At 37.2% G+C, this 21,109-nt stretch overlaps 5 protein-coding genes and 4 non-coding genes across 10 annotated transcripts in view; 3 read left to right on the top strand and 6 right to left on the bottom strand.

Annotated features, from left to right (window-relative positions):
- LOC126798936 (peroxisome biogenesis protein 22) overlaps positions 1 to 1,145 on the top strand; it is a 99,529-nt gene extending 98,384 nt beyond the window's left edge. Inside the window, exons 8-9 of the mRNA XM_050526030.1 lie at positions 497 to 598; positions 707 to 1,145. Of these exons, the coding sequence (XP_050381987.1) occupies positions 497 to 598; positions 707 to 805 (201 nt within the window). The 3' untranslated portion in view covers positions 806 to 1,145. The remainder of the gene's footprint in view (positions 1 to 496; positions 599 to 706) is intronic.
- A 339-nt stretch (positions 1,146 to 1,484) lies between these two features.
- LOC126797562 (histone-lysine N-methyltransferase ATXR2) lies at positions 1,485 to 4,612 on the top strand. Its single transcript, XM_050524210.1, has 14 exons — positions 1,485 to 1,694; positions 1,790 to 1,875; positions 1,965 to 2,269; positions 2,367 to 2,479; positions 2,588 to 2,619; positions 2,865 to 3,007; positions 3,110 to 3,197; positions 3,332 to 3,380; positions 3,483 to 3,537; positions 3,724 to 3,793; positions 3,871 to 3,940; positions 4,110 to 4,186; positions 4,320 to 4,376; positions 4,464 to 4,612. Exons 1-14 carry the CDS (start codon positions 1,535 to 1,537, stop codon positions 4,572 to 4,574), a joined length of 1,416 nt encoding a protein of 471 aa, XP_050380167.1. The 5' UTR covers positions 1,485 to 1,534; the 3' UTR covers positions 4,575 to 4,612.
- A 410-nt stretch (positions 4,613 to 5,022) lies between these two features.
- LOC126797563 (zinc finger CCCH domain-containing protein 13) lies at positions 5,023 to 9,616 on the bottom strand. 2 transcript variants are annotated; one of them, XM_050524211.1, is made up of 11 exons: positions 9,328 to 9,616; positions 8,225 to 8,335; positions 7,978 to 8,011; positions 7,449 to 7,563; positions 7,289 to 7,345; positions 6,832 to 6,929; positions 6,648 to 6,719; positions 6,328 to 6,539; positions 5,782 to 5,945; positions 5,312 to 5,521; positions 5,023 to 5,167 (listed from the first exon to the last, which is right to left on the bottom strand). In XM_050524211.1, exons 1-11 carry the CDS (start codon positions 9,455 to 9,457, stop codon positions 5,120 to 5,122), a joined length of 1,251 nt encoding a protein of 416 aa, XP_050380168.1. In that variant the 5' UTR covers positions 9,458 to 9,616; the 3' UTR covers positions 5,023 to 5,119. The 2 variants fall into 2 exon arrangements, with proteins under 2 accessions (XP_050380168.1, XP_050380169.1); XM_050524212.1 differs by lacking the exon at positions 9,328 to 9,616 and adding an exon at positions 8,445 to 9,284.
- Positions 9,617 to 9,664: 48 nt separating this feature from the next.
- On the top strand, positions 9,665 to 12,218 carry LOC126797565 (uncharacterized). Its single transcript, XM_050524213.1, has 9 exons — positions 9,665 to 10,098; positions 10,183 to 10,230; positions 10,327 to 10,386; positions 10,522 to 10,605; positions 10,695 to 10,799; positions 10,914 to 11,027; positions 11,153 to 11,253; positions 11,469 to 11,580; positions 11,818 to 12,218. The coding sequence occupies exons 1-9, from the start codon at positions 9,670 to 9,672 to the stop codon at positions 11,944 to 11,946; spliced, it is 1,182 nt and encodes a 393-aa protein (XP_050380170.1). The 5' UTR covers positions 9,665 to 9,669; the 3' UTR covers positions 11,947 to 12,218.
- A 1,557-nt stretch (positions 12,219 to 13,775) lies between these two features.
- Positions 13,776 to 13,896, bottom strand: LOC126801302 (small nucleolar RNA snoR80). Its single transcript, XR_007672797.1, has one exon. It is a non-coding gene; the product is annotated as a small nucleolar RNA snoR80 (small nucleolar RNA).
- Positions 13,897 to 13,994: 98 nt separating this feature from the next.
- LOC126801291 (small nucleolar RNA Z152/R70/R12) lies at positions 13,995 to 14,107 on the bottom strand. The gene has a single exon (XR_007672786.1). It is a non-coding gene; the product is annotated as a small nucleolar RNA Z152/R70/R12 (small nucleolar RNA).
- Positions 14,108 to 14,171: 64 nt separating this feature from the next.
- LOC126801290 (small nucleolar RNA R11/Z151) lies at positions 14,172 to 14,258 on the bottom strand. The gene has a single exon (XR_007672785.1). It is a non-coding gene; the product is annotated as a small nucleolar RNA R11/Z151 (small nucleolar RNA).
- A 141-nt stretch (positions 14,259 to 14,399) lies between these two features.
- Positions 14,400 to 14,496, bottom strand: LOC126801362 (small nucleolar RNA Z157/R69/R10). Its single transcript, XR_007672851.1, has one exon. It is a non-coding gene; the product is annotated as a small nucleolar RNA Z157/R69/R10 (small nucleolar RNA).
- Positions 14,497 to 14,800: 304 nt separating this feature from the next.
- On the bottom strand, positions 14,801 to 16,566 carry LOC126797935 (peroxidase 3-like). Its single transcript, XM_050524707.1, is given in 5 exon segments — positions 14,801 to 15,387; positions 15,660 to 15,822; positions 15,944 to 16,135; positions 16,239 to 16,413; positions 16,415 to 16,566. Coding segments are annotated over 5 exon segments (975 nt in total). The 5' UTR covers positions 16,444 to 16,566; the 3' UTR covers positions 14,801 to 14,971.
- Positions 16,567 to 21,109: the final 4,543 nt, after the last annotated feature.

The raw sequence follows: 21,109 nt of genomic DNA, 5'->3' as shown, positions 1-21,109 counted from the left end.
TTGTACAGCTACTAGATTGAAGGGGATTGGGGAATGTACCAGTACTTATCTTGGATCCTGATGTATCATATGGGTCAAACGAGATGTAACTAGGTTTAGAATTTGGGGCTTATCCCAAGTGATATTTGTGGGAAGATCCTGTAATTGCTAGACGAGAGGTTGTCCGGGGATTGGCTGTTGGCCTAGAGAAATGTCAATAGCATGATAGATTTGATTGAATTTTGGGCCTGCTTAGACTAAATAGAGCTAGATATGTTGAAGAGATGCAATTTTCCAATATTATCTGCAACAACTTTGTTAGGGTATATTCAAGATGTGCTTTTCTGGTTTATATAATTGTCTTAACAAATTTTGGAAGTTTTGTTCTTGTAAGTTACCAATGAGCAGGGCTTAATGGTTCAATGAACAGCGTGACTTGTTGTCACAACCTGATAAACTATACAGTTTACGAATATATTATTACCTGGCTATAAAAACGTGTGATGCAATTGTCCAGGTTCTGTTCTGCAGCACAGAGAATGGACGGACATCATTTGTTCGGCAGTTGGAACCAGATTGGCATATCGACACAAATCCTGAGATCATCTTTCAATTATCTGTATATTTCTGTTCCTTGTCTTGTTATTTCTTCACACGACTATTTTTTGATGTATATGCTCATTTTCCATGCCTGTTGTATAAGTTAATCATGATTTTCTGTTTACAGAGGTTTATCAAGTACCAGCTTCACATCTCTCCTACTAGATCTGAACGGGCGTCTTCCAATGTGTTCAGCTCCCCATCCTTGGAACAATTCTTTGGATGACTTTGATGCTTAAAGAGATGATGATACAAAACATAAGCCTTTAGGTATCCATTAGGGTCCTTTTTCCCCCGATTTTGGGTTTTATGTTTTTCGTACTTTAAGCTGCAGCTCATTAAGGCTCAGTGTACTTTTTTCTTTCTCGTTGTACTGTTGTTCAGTTATTGGTAGTTACTAGTCAGATGGTAGACTTGTTCTGTATAACTACAGTGTCGAGGGATGTTCTCGATTTGAAATTTGTGTAATAGATTGGATGAAATACAAACTCCAACCGGAAATCTATGAAATGGTTGATGTATGCAATCTACCTCAGTCAAATGATACACCACCATGGATTATATAATCTTGATTTTTAACACACCAGCATTTCGGTTTCATGCCTATACTTCGATTTCGCAGCAAGAAAACTGTACAGCATTGCCATGAATTCGAAAGATAGCTCGCTTGTTAATAACGCATCGCATTAGGAGCGAACGCGGACTGATATAAATGGTAGTTTCTTAAGTGATGCAAATGGTATAAAATCCATGTTCTGGTTAATGAACCAGCATCTCATATGGTAATTCAGTGTTGTAGTAAATTGGCGATACAGTAATTTTCACTTTTACCGTCACAAAATTACCTCCACAATATCAGCTAGGAAAAAGCAATTGCAAGAACGCAAGTCTTGGCCGCCATTAGAGTTGAGGACAACTGCAAACCCCCCACTTTGCTTTCCGCTGCGTTTCTCTAATGGAGAGCGAGTGCCCAATCGACGCAGAGCTCCACAACGAAATCTCAGCCCTTCTCAAACCTCATCCACCTTCCCAAGTAGAAGACTACTTGAACCACCTCATCAAAACCAGACAGTGCCACGGCATCACTGTCAAACACAACGGCGACCTCGGCAAGGGTGAACTACCCAACCTAACTCCTCACTTCAAAACCCGGTTTCATATTTTCATTGTCAACTCAAATGTTCTGTCTTTCAACTTTTGTCGACCTCAGGTGTCTACGCTGTCTCGGACTTCGAAGGAGACCAGCTTGTCCTCAAGGACCAAATCCTCGTCGGTCATCAGCATTCCTCCAACAAGGTCTTGCACACCCGCCACGTGTTCTTTGTTTCTCAACTCCTCAAAATATTTGTCTTTATTGGGTTTGGGTTTGGGTTTGTTTGTTGCAGATCGAGTGTTTGGTCTGCAGCTTCTGTTTCCGGTTTGTTGGGTCTGTTGAGCAGCAAATTGGGAGGAGGCTTTATCTTGAGGAACATGGAGTTTCAGTCAATTGTTGTCAAGCTGATGATGAGGAAGAAGAAGAATTGGGGCAATGTGGTTCGAGCAGTTCAGATTACAAGGAGAAGGTTCCACTTCCTAAAGGACTTGCAGAGGCTTTAATGAATGGTGAAGTTAAGTTGCCGTATTCGGATAAGTTTTCGATGCCTCAGGCTGTTCCATGTCCTGGGGGCTGTGGTGAAGCTTTTTACTGCAGGTGGGTTACTGCAAGTTTCGATTTTTGATTCATTGTGCTGTGTTGATAGATTATTAAGTGTAAATGAATGACTTGTAAAAGTGTTGGCAATGTGTAGTAAACTATGTGCAGAGTCGGATTGGAATTCTTCGCATTCCTTACTTTGCACTGGGGAGAGGTCAGAGTCTAGGAGCAGGGAGGCGCTTGTGAAGTTTATACAGCATGCAAATGGTAATATTGAGTTTGTAGGTTGTGCATGCATTTGATTATTATTATTTTTTTAGCCCTTTGTTCTCTGTATCGTCTTTAAATCCTCTTTTTGTTGTTTTGTTTTATCAGAAACCAACGATATATTCATCCTTGCCGCGAAGGTATATCCATTCTTTTCAATTACATCCAATTGTGCTCTTTTACTAATTTTTGTGGTTGCACTCAGTTACTAGTTTTGTTTACTGATCTCAACTGCCTTTGTGATACGATACTTACAAAGTTACTGACCATCACAGTTTATCCTTTATGCACTCAGGAATAGATAGTTGATAATATACGGTCAGTTAGCATCACTGTGCTGTTGTACATTCCAAACAATGTGAAAACAACTTCGGTTTCTTTTCAGGCAGTGGCTTCCACCATTTTAAACTATAGGAAGTTGAAATTAACTCTCTCAGAAGGAGATTATGAGCCTAATCTTTCAGGGAGTCCATATCTATCTTTACTCTTAGAAGCATGGAAGCCAATATCAATGGGACACAAGAGAAGGTGATAATTTAATATTTATCAAGTGTATAGTTGATCTTTTATTTTTCCTTTCTATGTGTTTTCTCACATAGGTCTTTTGGCTTATATTATTTGATATTTTAGGTGGTGGGATTGTGTTGCGTTGCCAATTGACGTTGAATCTTCTGATGAAGCTGCATTTAGGATACAAATAAGAGAGCTAGCATTCACGGTAATACCTTCTTGTCTAGATGGTTTATAGATAATTAGCTGTTTTGAGCACTTTATAATCTATTTACTGTGTCCTGACTCTGCTAAGTGCTAATACTCTATATCTTTCTTTCCTTCTTTTTTGGTCATATTCAGTCGCTACAGCTCCTAAAAGCAGCCATCTTTGATGAGGAATGTAAACCAAGTATCCTTCCTTGATTAGTACTCGATGCATGTTGTCTGTTTGGAACCTTTTTTTAATTCCTTTTTGCTGTTTATATATTTGGGCTCCTTAACTCTTTACCAGTGTTCTCTCTTGAAATTTATGGACATATAATTGGCATGTTTGAGTTGAATAATCTGTAAGTCACACCTATTCAAAGCTTCCTTCCCTTGTCTGTCTCATCCAGTTCACTTGTAGTGTGCACATATGCAAATTAACAGTATTAATGGCAGTGTGAAGCATTTCAATCCGCACACCACTTTAAAATGCATGTAAAATTTCCTATGGCACTGAACTCAAACTTATTTACTTTCTTATGTTTCAGAGATTTGGTTGTAGCATCTCCCGTGGAAGATTATTTTTTGTACATTGATGATCTTCCAGATCCCAAAAAAGTAGAGTCCACTCTCTCCCTGCATTTTGTCAGATTGAATGTTCTGATGTCTTATCTTTCCTCTGTAATTTATGACAGAACGAAGCTGAGGAGATTACATGGCCATTTTTGGATGCTCTTGGTGATGATTATTCAGTTTGTTGCCAGGGTATGATGTCTTTTGCCATTTCTTTTCTATTAAATCGTGAAAGTACTTTCTGATTTGTGCTTTTGCGGCCGAAGTGTTCTGATTTGAGGTAGTATGCACAAATCGTGAAAGTACTTTAATCTTCTCTGTAGCAATTTTCAAAGCTGTGTCCTTTTTTGTTCTATTTCAGGCACTGCATTTTATCCTCTACAGAGTTGTATTAACCATTCTTGTACACCTAATGCCAAAGCATTCAAAAGAGAGGAGGTATACATGTGGTATTTGCTGGATCTGTAGTCTAGAATTTTAGTGATACAAGAACATTATTCAGAGAAAATGCTCACTGGCATCTTTTTTAAAAGCACTCCTTTCTCACTACTCCACTTATTCCCATAATCAGGACAGAGATGGTCAAGCAACAATAATTGCAGCAAAAGAAATTTACAAGGGAGAGGAGGTATCAAGCTGAAAGTTTAACTTGATTATTGTTCTCCGTGTATCCTCCTTCACTTGGTGATCACTCATTGATTGAATGCACTTTCAGGTTACTATTTCTTATGTGGATGAGGACATTCCGTTCAAGGAAAGACGGGCATTACTTGCAGATTACGGTTTTCGATGCAGATGTCCAAGATGCGTGGAAGAAGATCCATAACCATTACCAAAGAGGGAGGCCATTTTTTTTGTGCCGAGTTTTGAAGCTTGCAAAAAAAAAAAATAATAATAAATTTGCAGAGTACTAACAATAGTACAAATAGGTCATTAAGAAGTTGATTGCTTGTATGAGTCACTTTCAAGCCAGGACAAATTTCCTTTCAATGGGAGGTCATATCATGTTTCAGACCAAAAGTTCTCAGTTTTGCAGTTACTTTGAAAACTTGTGCCTGCAAGTAGAATCTGCTCTTTGCAACTGATGAATGTTAGAAGTAGTCGGGTGTAAGAAAGGAAAATGCGTAGAGCGCGTTAATTATGAGAACAGAGTGTAATACAGAATGCATATGAGTGATATGACATCTCAACTGAGGAACAGAAATGAGAACAGGAATACATAATATTAAGTAATTGATATGTACATTTGGGCAAAATCTATCTGTATAAATTGTTGCACATTCATTAATCTTCCGGTATCTCCAAACATAGAAATTGATCATGTTAGTCAGTTCCTACTCAACTCCTTCCACATATCTTACTGCTCAGCTCCTACTCAACTCCATCCACAATATCTACAAACTCGTCATCGCCCTCATTCTGCAAAGCTAAACCATGTTAGAAACCAAATACTTTTTTATGAAAGATACAAGTATACATTCCAAGGCGGCAAGGACCATGGAATTATATATTGGCACAATCTACTTTCCAGCAGTAATTATCAACTGGATAAAAAGTACTGACCTGTGAAAAATTATTTGGAGGGAATGAGGGAGGTGGAGGAAGTGGTAGTAAAAATATCCCGCTCTCATATGTAGGTTCTCCCTCTATTCTTCTAGACGCAACATCAACATTCTCAAGTTCACCTTCCAGTTCAATGTCAATTTCAGTATCCACTGCATGAGCTGCCATGCTGGTTGTGGGTACCTCAGGTCTCGACTCTGAACTCTTTAACTGCACATTAGTAATCCAAGGATTTCAAGGATAAATAACAGAAGTGCAACTGCAGACTTCATGTATTGATAAAAATTAGCCACTTGCATAAACCAAAGACTTGCATAAGGAGGCCATTCACACAAGATATCTTAACATAAGAAAAACTTGTGCTAAGATATCAATACTACTGATGCCTTAATTTTCAAGAACAGGCTCCCATATCACATTTGGATATATAGCTGCTGGTTTCAGCTACTAGAAAGTAATGAAAAACACACCAAATCTGCATAGACGACACTAGATGAAGCAGTCTTCCTCCTTTCATGCTTGCCGTCCTTTGCTAAGATTCCATTGTTTATTGCATCATTTCCATTCACAAAATTTGATTGAGCAGGATTTATGTTCCACTGAGAGAGCTTCTGTGGTCTTCTTGTCAAATGAGCTAGTATGTACCACTTAATATTAGCATCAATAAAATAAGATACATATATGGAAATTATAGGGGAAACGACTTCAGCAACAAAAATATCAAATGAGGATGTATATAATATTTTTTTTAAAGTCAACAAGCTAGAACATCACAAATTAGCAAAACCACTTTTACTTCAAAATGCAGCTATATGAGTCTAAATTCAGTCAGATATACGAGTGTTTTATGGTACTCATTCTACTTTCAACATAAAAGGACATCAGTGAAAGGAAAACTCAGACTCTAGACCGCTGAGGCTAGTGGTCTTTGATGCCCAAGACTTGAATCAATGAGATGAAATTTCACTCCATAAAATCCACTAAACCTATACAGATGGGCTTGTTAATTAAGTTACCAGATTGTTTAGGTTCTTGAGCAGAATCCTTAATTACATTGAGCCTTGTCTTGATCGGAGAAACATCACTCATCCACTTCTTATTTAAGGTGACTGGAAAATCAGTCTCCCCATCGCTGATAACATTAATGCTTGAGACATCTTCATTGACATCAGTTACATATGTATCCAAACCAAGCTGCTCACCCAACTTATTTAGTCGGACCTGTGATCTACAGATTTTCATTAAAAATAAAACACATTAGCAAGCTCTTTAAAAGTCCAATGATTTCAGAATTCAAAAGCAGCCAGAGGAAGTTATAATCATATTTAGAGCTTGCCTTTTAAGTTGCTCTTGAATCCTTGAATGATGAGAATATGTTTTCACAAACTTCTTGACTTTATGGGAGATCCTGCATGTTTCAAAATCACAGAGCATAGGAAGAATAATCATTCAGTGATTATAAACTTCAGTGGCTGTCTCTTGAAGAGTGACAACAAAATCCATTGAAGTATATGAATTACCTCTTACATTCCTCTTTTTCTTTGTATAATTGAGCCTCAAGCTCTTGAATTTTTGAAGTAAGACTGCCCACTTCTTGAGACCTCTCTCCTAGCTTGACCTTCAATAGTGGAAATATAGGCAGAAAAGCAAAAGAGAAGAAGAGAACTTCAATACAGAATCCTTTCATACCACAACTGACGATTGTAAAAGTGATGCATGGTGGAGAATATGCACCCCAATTAACAGAAAGACCAAAACTTTGTCAATAAGTATATCCATTATTTACTAAAAAATGATGCAACATTATGAGCAAATTTTTCTCGTTTGAAGTATAGATACCAACAATATGATACATAAGTTGCCTAAAGAAATTTCTTATTAAATAGATTGGCATGCTGACTTTTAAAACATGATTAATTAGGAAAAGCCCACTGGTGTGAGTATTGAGCAAAAAATGTCCACATAATTGGAACTGACCTCTAATTGAGATCTGCCTTGCTCTACCATTTTGAGCTCTGACTGCACTACCTGTAACTGCATCATATTAAAGAAGAAAGTCAGAGTGATAAGTTTCAATCACAACCGGAGGAGATTTGTGGATGAACTCAAGATGTAAACTATTGATACAATATTGTACCTGCTTTTGAAAAACACTTCTGGCTTCTTTAGCTTCATTCTCAGGCTTGTTTGGAATTCTCAAACTTCCAGAATAATCACTGTGATCATCCAAGTGCTGTCTCTTCCTTCTCTTACTGTCAACAAAACAATACATACAGATAGCTTAATTGAATAATTTGATGAGGCAACTCTAAAGTTAAAAACAAAACTTCTGTTCCATGCATAAAGAAATTAGAAGGGTGAGTGCTCATTATTAACTTGAATTACATCCAAAATCACCCCTAACCTCCCATTGTCAGTTATTAAACGAATGAAAAAAAACATATACATATGAGAACTAGTAACCTTCATGCCTAAACAATTCCAAGACTATGTCTCAATTGTTAATTTATAGAATCATCTATGTTCTCTCCCTCTCAATCAGAATCACTTCCTCCCACTGAACACAAAACACTTTTCTTTTCCATCTTTTTCCTCTGATTCAGAAGGCAGGAATTTATAGAAACTAAAATCACCAGAGAGGAGAAAAGTGCAAAATGGAAAATTACCTTTCTTTTTCGGGGGACCTGGACGGACTATATTCTGTCGTTTCAGTTCACCAACAAAAATATAAGCAAGGAAAAACAAAAAGGCAACATTAAGCTGTATCTAGAAGTAGAAGTAAATTTCTAGATTACTGATTAGACTTAACAAAAAAGAAGTGGAATACATTCAAATCCAAATAAGTTCCTTAACACGAGCACACACAAAATCTGCTCATATGTAACCAAATATGAAAAAAATATAAGTCCTGACCACTAAGTGTATGTCGTCCTCTGGCATCTCTTGCTGGTGAATACCCTCGCTTTGGAGAATAGCTTCTGTCAATTCTCTCCCTCAAGTCACTACCTACAGAGTCCCGCCGACCTGCAATGAGGTAGACAATATCTTTCTGTAAAGCAGATCTACTGATTATTGCGTCCACTATCAGAAGAAACAAGGATATCAGCCCTGATGGTAGCGAAGTTAAGCTTACCATTATGGGATAACATTGGTAACTTAATAATGAACAAAAATGTTGCATCCTTGCCAGTTTCAAAGGAGTGAAAGATACTGCTGCTCTCATATGAGAAATAGACTTTGTAGCTAATGCCATCGAGATAACATTTGACATAAGAGAATTGGCATAGCCAGCTTCATGTTGGTAGAGAAAAATAAGCAACCAGAAAGGCCAGAAGATTCTCAGAGGTCCATATATAGAGAAGGGTAGAGACATAGTCATCTGAATGACATGTAATAATAGTTTCTGAAAAGAACTCTCCCCAAAGATAGCATTCGTCTTCCCAGAGGTTCTTCATGAAATTATTCACCATGATCTCCATAGATCTCACAAACCACAGAAGTGGCCTATATGGAAGATATAATCTTAACATTTACCAAAACTAGGTGTAGTCTCAAGGCTATAGAAGATATTTGTTCACCAACAAACTACTCTCGATCCATTCAAACACATCATAAATGCATTATAACCTTGAACAATATAGGCTATATAACCGGGCACATTCCATCCTGAGGAAACCAATACAATGACAGCAGCAGAGCTTTAGATAACAGCTCTAGAATCACTAAATCCGCTACCTTTCCAGAACAAACCACAACATATATAGCTCATATCTGCTGCATCATATATAGAATTGCAGAACCCATCAAAGGGAATATGACCACATTTCACACAACTTTTGAACATGCAGAGACACATGGCATAGTATTTCTTCAATATAAACCATGGCTTCACATAATTCCATATAAGACATGTCAAAATTAGAATCTCACACTTGACATAATCAAAGAACATTTCTTTCTCCATCAAAAAAATCAAAATGGGGTATAAGATAAGACAAGGAAGGAGCAAAATGTACCGTGAGAAGCGCCCTCAAAACGACGTAGCTCAATCTCGCCATGAGCGAAAGAGCAGCTCTGCCTCGAACACCGCCCCTTCTCATACAAAACGCACAGCTTCGTCTTGTATGCCTTCCTCTGCTCCCCCATCCCCAATCTCCTCCAAACCAAAACCCAAAAGTCTCCTCCTCCGTCTTCGTCTTCGTCTTCGTCTTCGTCTTCAATTCTCGTTACTGCAGAATCCTAACCCAGCCAAAATGTAATTAAATTAACATATAAATATAATCAGTAACCGTGAGCCGTACACGTGTCGTCATCAATTATATTAATACGGGTCAAGATCGGGAATTAGGCTTTCCGATATGAATCGTCGCTTAACTCGACTCTACTCGCTTCGTGATCTTTCTTTTGCTCCTCGATCGAGAAACGTGAGATTCTCGCCCCTAGGAAACCGAAAATTTACGCCACCTGCCACCGGCGGCGGTCAGGACCGTACACGGCGCGGGATGGATTCGAATTCCGGTGAGGATTTCGTCCACGTGGAGAATTCCCTGGCGGATAGCCTTTCTGAGAGCATCGTCAACGTCGGGAGGGAGGAGGCGGAGGAGAACGACGACGCTTCGACCAGCGTCGCCAGGGCGGAGGAGGAGCAGGAGGAGGAGGCAGGAGAGCAGGGGAGGAAGGTCCTCCCGGAGGAGCTGTCACGGAGCGTGGTGGTGCTGACTTGTGAGTCCGCCGCCGCGAGCGGCGTTTGCGACGTCCACCTCGTCGGAACGGCTCATGTTTCCGTGGTAATGAGAATTTCTTAGTCTGATTTGATAATTGGATTCAGAATTGTGTGTAAAATTAAAGCTGTGGTGGTGTTTTGGATGTAGGAATCATGCAGAGAAGTTGAAGAAGTGATCAGTTATTTGAAGCCAGAGGTGATCATTGAGTCGGTTTCGTTGTTTTAATCGATTCTTTGGTATCAATTACATCAAGTTTCAGTTAAATTTTCGGGTTTTTGTGATGAAATGCAGGTTGTTTTCTTGGAGCTATGCTCCAGCAGAGTAGCTGTACTTAGTCCGCAGAATTTGAAGGTATATAATGATCTTTCAGGTTCATAGTTGTTCGAATTCGGCTGGACTAGAATCGAAAATGAATCAGTCATTTATGTTTGTTGAATCTCTTGATATATGTTGTGGTTGTGTATGTGTACTAACATTAGTTTTCAGATTCCTACGGCGGGAGAAATGTTAGATATGTGGAAGAAGAATCACAATGCCTTTGGAATTCTTTACAGCTGGTTCCTTGCCAAGGTGTGTTATTTTTATCCACGATATAATGGCATCGATTTTTATATAGTAATTTCACATTTGCATTGTGATTTAGTGTTGGTTGTCTCTAGGTTGCAAGTCAGCTTGAAGTGTATCCTGGTGCTGAGTTTCGTGTGGGATATGATGAAGCTAAGAAGTATGGGGGTAAGATCATACTTGGTGATCGTCCAGTGCAGGTAAAGTTCATCTATGATAGACATTAATTGCATCCCACCCTATCCGGTGATGGTAGGGTGATGAGATGATTATAAACGACTGGTTGACATGATTTTTCGTATTTACTGAACCAGATCACTTTGCGAAGGACATGGGCGAAAATGCCACTTTGGCATAAGATAAAACTAATATACTCCATACTTTTTCAAGCGGTCTTTTTACCAGATACCGAAGAACTTAATAAAATGGTATGTGTCACTTCTTTGGTCTGCATAAACATCTACTCTAATTTTTTTTTTAATTGAAATTAGTTATTTAATGCTACTGATGTATAGGTGCTTGTGATTACTGATTTGAGTTGGCTTATATTCAGCTAAAGGAAATGGACGATGTTGACATGCTGACTTTTGTGATTCAAGAGATGAGTAAGGAGTTCCCAACTCTAATGGAAACACTTGTACATGAACGAGATCAGTAAGTTCTTTTCTGACTTCATATACTAATGTGAAATGATGAAGCGCTACTCTAAAATGCATGCACCCTAGATAAGCTGTTGTGGTAGGAATTATATATGTGCAGGGCATTATCCTTGATGATGCTTTAGATAAATTATATATCTGCTGCCTTTTTGAATTTATAAGTTACTTGCTTAAATTCTGAATCTGTTATTACATGTTTTCAATATTCAGGTACATGTCATCGACGTTACTAAGAATTGCACAGCAGCACAATTCAGTAGTTGCAGTGGTAGGAAAGGGACACCTCCAAGGAATTAAGAAGCACTGGAAGCAGCCTGTTGAGGTATGTGAATCAATTTTTGTAGAGTTCTATAGTGTGCAACTTTTCTTTACTGTTCAAGTGTTGCTGTAAAAACAGTCCCTGCATACCAAGTAACACTGGCAATCTAACTCTGTAGCCTTTGAAAGTATATGTACTTTGCTTTCCCAGTAGTTGATTATTATCATTTTCTTAAAAAAGTAGATGTAAATCATAGGTTGGCATTTTTTTTTTCATGTTTTGTTTTGCATTGTAATGCAGGTGACAGATCTTTTGGAAGTTCCTTCACAAAAAAGAGGTATTTCTACGATCAGAGTTCTTAAATCATTTGGTGTTGTTGTTGCTGGGGCTGCCATAATATCAGGAATATATCTTGCATCCAAGAAATGAGCTCAGAGTTATTTAGCTATTTGGCATAAGTGACCGTGGCTGATCTACATGAGGTTGCTAGATTGCTAGAGGCAAAGTAGTGTAACATTTGGTTATTTGTTGTATAGTGGTTGAAAGTGAGTGCATAAAAAATAACCAAGGAAAAGCGTCGTCTGATGAGCAATTACTAGATGTTGGAAGTTTTCGTCTTCAATTGGTTTGAAACTTTGGATCCATTTACAATCAAACGTTAGAACAACAATTTTCTTTTTGGTATATGTTTACTCCCAAGACATACTAACCTCGCAAACTTCTGAGTTCTTTTGCTGCTCTTATCATAACGTTTTACAAATGCTTCTTGAAATGTCATGTAATATTGAAAACATGTAATGGATCCACAGTGGCGGACGACAGAATACTGTATAAAGATCGAAGTTGAAATGAAAAGTTTCTAAGACATGTAAAACAGTAAAAGTCCGTTGCTTGTGAGTCATTTCTTGCTTGGTATATCCCACTGCAACTGCATCGTTAATTCTAGGGGCGGCAATGGTATAGAAAACCATTCCAACCAATTCGTATACCAACCGTATCAAATATGTTGGTATACCAAATATTTGGTACATGGTATATGGTATAGTATACCGTATTAATATTAAAAATACGTTAGGTAGGTGGTATAGATTTTCCATATACCATGGTATATCGTACCTACCAACTTATATTATATTAAATTATTTAATTAAAAAATATATATATATATATCTTTAAATTTCAATTGTAGATTTATTGAAAAATAAATCCAAACCATATATATCTACTAACCTTAATCTAATTTCTCTGAGTTTCTTTCTCAAATACACTATTTTTCTCGTCTTCAATTTCTTTATTTAATTATGAATGAATCGATTCAATTCTCAAGTACAAATGCTTAGACCTATCAGTAGCACCATCACTGCTTACAACATGTCAACATATATCGCATTTCAACCTATCATTTATTTTTTCAATTGTTTTGAGAATTCATAAGTACTTTAACAGTTTTACTATTTGGACTTTGACTTTCTATTTATGACTTTGTATTTGGTAATTTGGTTGAATTTATATAAGACTTTGGAATTCTATTGTTATTTCACTTATTTATTATTATTTATTTGGGTTGGGCCTTAAAATTTTTGGGCCTTAAATATGTTGGTACAAGCCCATTACCAACCGAGTATCAACCGTACCACTTAATTGGTATACCAACGTTATTAATTGGTATAAATTGTGAATTTTTCATACCAAATATATATTAATTGGTATATAATATTAAAAAATTAAGACTGTTATACCAACCAATCCAGTCCTAGTTAATTCGTTATCTAAAATTGGTGATTGAACTTATCTGTGGAATTTACGCTTTTTATACTCTTATTTCAGCATATGCAGAGGTTTGAATAACTTGGGTCTTGAATTTTCACCATATTAGGCTGGATGTGAGTGTGATTTTCGTTCTTTCAGTTTCTGTCCTCTGCCGTGAAATGGTGGGAGTTGAAAGTATTTCAGATTACCGAGTAGGTAACCGGCCCTAACAGAAAGGAGAAACAAACCGATTACAGTTCTTAGTTCATTACCTCTTCTAAGCTTATTGTAAATCAATCAGTCTCTGTCAAAATGGACTAGTAGTGCATTCATTAACCCAACTCTTCTGTTGTAATTTTTATACCTTCATTTAGCATGTCCAAGATTATATTTATTCAAAAAACTCTCATGGCTTCCATAGGAAACAGTTTGCAACTTTTCATTTCATCATAATTCATAACACTGCTTCAATCTGCATTTTCAAATAAGCTGGATTGACAATCAATACTAGATGTCTATGGAGTTTCCCGGATCAAATGGCATTGAAAATCCACAGATCAGAATGGCCACAATGTCAATTTGGCGTCCAAGCCATTGATCTAGTGAAACGGATAACTCACTAGAATTGGTAAAGGACGCAAATTCTTTCACACATTACAACACAAGAACAACCATTTTCTAAACACAGATCACAAAACCAAAAGCACAAAACTTTCAATGTTGGAATAGAAGCTCAGTGGAAGGAGAAGTCGTTTTTGTATCGAGCTCACGGCAACACCCCCAAAGAGAGCCTCGTCCACTGCCCAAAACACGTCCAAGTGCTTAACCTCATCACAGCAACCAGAACCCAACACTTTCAAAATCAATTTCTGAAACACAGCCAGAGAGAAAAATAGATGAAATTTGAGCCTCAGTGTGTGTAACAATCAGATCATTGATCCTAGGACCTCACTGAAATCCGCTAAGATAATTAAACTTTTCATCATAAGCTCTACTACAAATAAAAAAAAACAGAATCACAAAATGAAACAATACAAAAAGAACTTGCTCAAAAGACTTGGAACTTGAAGAAACAGATATGGCTAGTTTTAAAAACAAAATATTTGAAACTAGATTGAATGAACGAGGAGATGAGAGGTGCTCAGACAGCCAAGGGGTTGTAGTCACGTCCTGGGAGAAGAGCCCAGATCATATACTCTAGTCCACATGAGGTATCATCACCGCACACTTCAAAAACTTAAACAGAGAAAACAACTTCGGAGAAAAACATTAGACCGTAAAACCCTAGAAATCAGATTTAAGAAGAACAGGGGAGGCGGAGGAGGAAGATGAGGATGACGAAATGGTGAAGATGGGGAGTATATATATATAGGCTGCGACTTGGGAATTAGGGTGTAAATTACTATGGGCTTTTGGGCCTTCATTATGTTCATTATTTTGGGCCTTCTAGAGAATTATTTAACAATACCTTTGGACAAAGTCAATCCTGGTCAAGCGTGGAAAGTGGAAACCCTACCTAATCCAAGCATCAATATGATCTTCCAGACATCTTTTATATATACTAACTTGTTGCTAACGCAATTACATGAATATGAACTTCGATGAGAAAACAACACTCCGAAGGACCTCCTTTATTGAGACAAACTAATTTATTATAATGCAAACACAAACATAATCACACAGAAAAAACAAAGGTTTCTACTTTCTAGCTATTCACCACTGCACATTGTTTCCTAATTTCACCGGATGAACCTGTCTTAACATTGACCCGACCCATTTTCTCCATCGACTTGGCAAATTCGGCAAAGAAGCTTGGCCCAGAACCTTGAACGAGCTGCTTGATGTAGTTGAGAGTGGTTGAGCTTTTATTTAAAGCAGAATCAGATTGGAAAAGTCCCCTTCGCTTAAGCACGAGTGTGTAGTAGCTAAGGTCGAATGTCCTGTGGCTCCCTGGGTCCATCTCAACAATTGTGGTGTTATCACTTAGACTTCTGCATTTATTTGCCTTCAGATTAGCGGCATATTCACTGTCCAAGTCTGGGTCTTGATCACCTTTTCCGGTGAAATTGTAAAGTCGGTTTGTAAACGATGTGCAATGAGAGATACCAATGGTGTGTGCACCTGAAATAATAGAGCCCAAAGGGTTAGTAACGGTCTAATGATAATAGAGTAGACTTGTGTTGCGTGATGTATATGATATGTTAATTTGTTATGAAGTTGTTAACATGATAATGATATTTTAATCACACATTTCATTATCTATGTTGCAATCAATCTTGTCATACGTTGAAAATAACAGTCTAGTCTCTTAAATCTGGCCATTTTTTCAAAAAAAAAAAAATCTGGCCATTTTATAAGCAAAAAACACGAGTAGTTACAGTAATTAGCTTTACCAGAGAGCAGGACCAAGTCCTTCAAATCAAGGCCCTGATTAGCAAAACTTGTTTGGAGAGTGGTGAAGTTGCTAGATGGCGATGGGATGCTTGCTAAAGCTTCTGATGATCTTGAGATCACTCCATCTCTTCTCCCTGTAGGAACATTCCAGAAGGGACCTCCCTGCATAACCACACCAGATTAAAGAGATAGATTAACCTCTAACAAAATTAAGGTTCCACCTAAGCAAAAAAATGTGAAAGTTTAATTTGCTTTTTGGTATTGATGGTGTTGGAGAACTTACTGTTGCTACAACGGAGTCTCTTGCTGCCAAAGCAATAAGATCAGCACATGAAACCACTCCAGGGCATTGAGCTTCAACTAAGCTCTTTATTCTGTCAATGAAGTCGAACCCTCTTAGTGATAGATTTGGCGGAGCGACCTTTTCAGCCTGGTTGCTCGAAGTTGAGTTCAGAAGCACTGAAGCATCACAACCCTGTAAATGAAGCAAACCATTAGCTTAAACTAGCCCTGTAACTAGTTAGTATAGCTTAGAAAATACATGTTTTAAATGGAAAAGATCCCGGACACAAACTTACCCTGACAAAGCAGTCATGAAAATGCATTCTAATGAGTGCTGCTGCAAGAGATGGAGCATTTCGAATGTGCTCTTCGACAAAGTTCTTCACAATCTTCTCTGCTTTTGGGCAGTTCTTTGTGTAGTATCCCAACTGCAACTGAGCATCTGTAGATACTATAACTATTAAGAGACACAACAATCCCAGAAAATCGAATTCCTCCCATCTCTATCGATAATCCGATGCTGATACTTAATCCCAAAGAAGCGAGTCTGACGAGTTGAGGATTCCAAAAACTGTGATACGAAATTTTATAGATCTCAACTTGAGCTGCGAGATGAATAGGAAGGTGATGAAAATGAAGGTGATGAAATAATCCAGCTAGCCCAACTAACATGTGCTTGTGGCAAAAGCTTCCGAAATATTCTATTGTAATTCCATAGTACGTACTGATTACTTATATGAGTAGTTAGGCTTATACCTCACAACGACAAGTTCCAAACAGCAATAACCATTAATCTTTGAATGTGGATATGTGTTTGACGACTGTGACAACGTTGTGACAACGCACATCTTTGTGGTCAAATGCCGCCATTAAAATTGTCCTTTGCATGGTAAAAAGATTTTATGTCGTGAAGGATCTCCCTGTTCCAAATTTTGAATTCGAGACCAAATGGTTCAACAATGTATATGAAGCTAGCACTTTCATTTGCGAATCTTCATCCTCCGCACGAAGATAGAGGTCTCAGATGAAAACAAACATATGAAATGAAGCTTCTTAAATATTACAGTTTCTAAAAATGCCATATAGGAGAGCTCCTATCCTAAAATTATAGGGCATAATTAATGGAATATATATTAATGATAATTATTATGTAAACGATGTATTATAGGGCATAATTGCAATGTTTTGGGACCGTAGACAAAGCTCTTCAAGCACCATACATTTGACTTTGTATTTTTTTTCCTTCAATTTTCAAATTTATGCTGTATGAAACAGAGTTCCTTTGGTTTTTTTTTTGGTCAGCATAGTAATTCTGGAATACACATCTAATTAAAGCCATGGATGATTATCTGCAGCTCTTTGTTTTTTCGATTCATGAGTCATGACATAGTAAGAGAACTTTTGGTTTCCGGCTTTTAGATTAGATTTTTCTATTGAGAAGAAATAAAGTGATTCTGCAACCAGATGATTATAAATCTTTGTTTGCTAGCCTGTTAGATTCATTTTCTTTTGTTTTTCCGAATAGGAGCCTGTCAAATCTTGAGAACACAGAGTTGTTCTAATAGCATGTACTTTGGAAATTAGGGATATTATTGTTTCATACATTAAACAACTCATTTGCTTTAAAATTTTAAAGGAATGACTCTACAATTATTCTGAAATAGAAGTGGAGGACCAGGTTCGTCTCAGAGTATTGTAATGAACATGCATAATCTAAAAAATGGCCAATTGTTATAATTAAATTGTCTGTGTCCTTTATTTGCCTCAATTACAGCTTAAATGCTTACTATAAACAATAATGAGAAACTACTAATGCTCCAAGGGAGAATATGCCATTGTCACAATGTTTAACTACTAATGTTTAACGTTCTTCAACATCTGGGCAATGACCATAATTAAGCTAGAAGGTTAGATCTACCTAGCTAATACACCAGATTGAAAGGTAATTATGTCACAATCCCGAAATTTGAATGATAAAAATTCGAATTCAAAATTATGAAAACTCTAAAACAATCTCAAATATATTGAAATCATCTTATCATAACAGTGTACCGAAATTGAGTCCACAACATGACTCAGTTGACTTAAATAATACATAACTAATGGAAAAATGTAAAATTCTCTAAATCCTCATCATAAATAAAAATAATAAACTTCGAAAATCTTCAGAGTAGCCCTCTAATTTTGCTAATCCACACCTGCAGAACTATTTCTTACACCATCGATTAGGTGCACTGGGATTGTAAATACAAACCCGATAAGCTTTTGCAGCTCATATGAGTAAACTAACAGTATAACACACATCGCATACAAAAGAAAATATGTCAAACAACATTTTAAGACCAACATACTCATGTGACACTGGGCAACCCATCTGTTACCCAAAATCATTTAAAACATGGGTACTCATGAGACCCAGGTAACCCATCTGTTACCCCTCATGCAGTACATCGATAGGCACTAAGCAACCCATCTGGTTACCTAAAATCATGTAAAAAATGGGTACTCATGAGACCCAGGTACCTATCTGTTACCCCTCATGCAGTACACCAACATACAACATACATTGGGCAGCCCATCTGTTACCCAATATCACTAAAAAAATATGGGTACTCATGAGCCCTAGGCAACCAATCTGTTACCCCTCATGCAGTACACCGGCAGACAGACTAGAGCTCTAACTTAATAGTAAAGGACACTCGGCCAAGGCTCGGTTCTGATTACTGTCAACACGTCCGAAGACAGAAAAACACGTCCGAAGACAGAAAAACACGTCCGAAGACAAAAAATATTTTAACAAGACTCAATGTTAAAACCACGTACAATAACAATCCACTCATGTTATTGTACTACAACAAAGCGACTTTTGCTCAAATAAAATAAATATAATTGCCACAGTATAATTCATTTGGAAATAAGAACGTAGCAATATATAATATAACAACTCATATATATGTATCGTATTTACTATTTTATATACATACACAACCCACTATATTATATACATGTCATAGTTTAAGAAAACGTAAATATGAGTCACCGCCAAGAGTAGACTCGTTATAATGAGATTTACTCACATTCACCATAGTTCATAATCACTAAAACCTTTTTAAAATCATTTATTAAAATAGCGTTTCACTTACCCATGAACCGTAGACGATCAAGTTCACGTAATTTAAACCAAAACATATTTTTTAAATAATTTTTATAAACTAGTGATGTAACGACTATGGTGACAACTCAAACTAAATTCAATAATTATAATATTACTTCGATCATGATGATCATTATGAAGTTTACTCACCTTATTTCCTGCGTGCAACTTCCACGACACCGAAAACGATTCCTTCACTCGTTTCGTCAGTCACCTAATAGCATGATAAAATGCTTAGAAAACGATACATAAAATACCAGGTGACGATTTCATTACAGTTAAATGTTATTCATAAAACACTGTTCACAGAACAATGTTCGAGTTTCATTGTTTTACAGAACACTGTTCATAAAACACGGTTTTCCAGACTGTTTATAACACTGTTTATAAACCAATGTTCACAGTTACTGTTCATGAACACTATTTACAGTTACTGTTTACGCCACCATTTTCCGACCACCACCTATTACCACCATATTTCACCACCAAAATCTAAATGACATTCATAACAATTTTCTAGTTCACAACAAAGTTTAAATCAAAGCTTAAAATCTCTAATTTTGGAATTTCTGAAAAATTCCAAATCAAGAACCCTAGAATTGAAATTTCTTGGTTCGAGTTTTTACCCTTCGATTTAGCTAAAAACCTTTACAGGGGTTGTTGACAACGTTGAGGCAAGGAGTTTGAGACCAGTGGTGAAACCTAAACTCACCGGAGCTCGCCGAAAAATTGAAGAACACAACCGGGTCACCGTCGGGTTTTCGGGTTGACTTCCGGGCATCGATGCATGGAAACCGGCGTGCTACTCCATGATCCCCCGCCACAGGGAGGCACGCAAGGAGGAGACGAAGCGATTTGGGTTGGCCCGGTTGCCTGAAACTGCTGGAGTCGGCCGGAAAAGTCGAGTCGGGTTGGAAGAAAAATTTCGCCTCTCAAGGCGCGCGTGCGGGGAGAAGGGGAAAAACGAGGTTATTACAAATTACTAGCACATGCATTCTTTCTTTTGAAGAAGCTACAGTAAGGACAATTAAGGTGCGATTCGATTATAGCAGTGAAGTTTAATCTGTCACATCAAGAGAAATTTTGATAAATGACCTTTTTTTTTGTTACAAAAAGTTTTAGTGAGAGTTTTGTTACGCTACACCACTGTAGAACGAGAATCTGAAAATAAAATAAGAATGCAGACACGTATACAAATAAAATGTGATTTATTGATAATCAAGCACGAGGTTACAATCTTTGTGAACTCCTCTGATTCTATCTCCGTATGCAACTTGGCTCAAGGGTGACATGCACTTGATCTTGAGAATTTGAGTTTGGATTTAGATTTGATGAAGAACGAGCGATTTGGTAGCTTGATGATTCTTCGTGGACTTGAGTTTGAATTTAGATTTGATAAAGAACAAGCGATTTAGTAGTTTGACGAGTCTTCGTGGACTTGAGTTTGGATTTGGATTTGATGAAGAACGAGTGATTTGGTACCTTGACGATTCTTCGTAGACTTGAGTTTGGATTTGAATTTGATGAAGAACGAGCGGTTTGGTAGCTTGACGATTCTTTGTGGACTCGGGAGACTTCGGGATTTCTCGAGAATGATCTTGTTCAAGTGATTTTCTCTATTCTTCTCAAGTCCCATTCTTCATGTTGAAAGGGATATTTATAGTGTCAAGGTTTTTTTTATAGAATATTTTAATGACACTAAAATAATAATATTTCTTTAATTGTATAATTAAATAAATATGTATTTTTTATTAATTTAAAATTAATTAGTCTCATAACTAAATTAATCAAAAAATTATTAATTTAATCAAATGTCCGATTACCATTTCAAATCGTCAATGACATTTAATTTCCGATTTAAGTCGGAATCACGTAGCTTCGATTACGATCGTCCATTTATGTGTTGACGCGAGTTTTATTCAGATCTAGCACTAACTTTGTTGACTTTTGGGTCACGTGTGCAATTTTTCGGGTTCTTGGTCGATTTAATTATTTTAATGAATATGATTTACT

This window comes from Argentina anserina, chromosome 6 (assembly GCF_933775445.1).
Source record: "Argentina anserina chromosome 6, drPotAnse1.1, whole genome shotgun sequence".
In the NCBI taxonomy this organism is placed as follows: Eukaryota; Viridiplantae; Streptophyta; class Magnoliopsida; order Rosales; family Rosaceae; genus Argentina; species Argentina anserina.
This window is presented reverse-complemented; position numbering and strand designations above follow the sequence as displayed.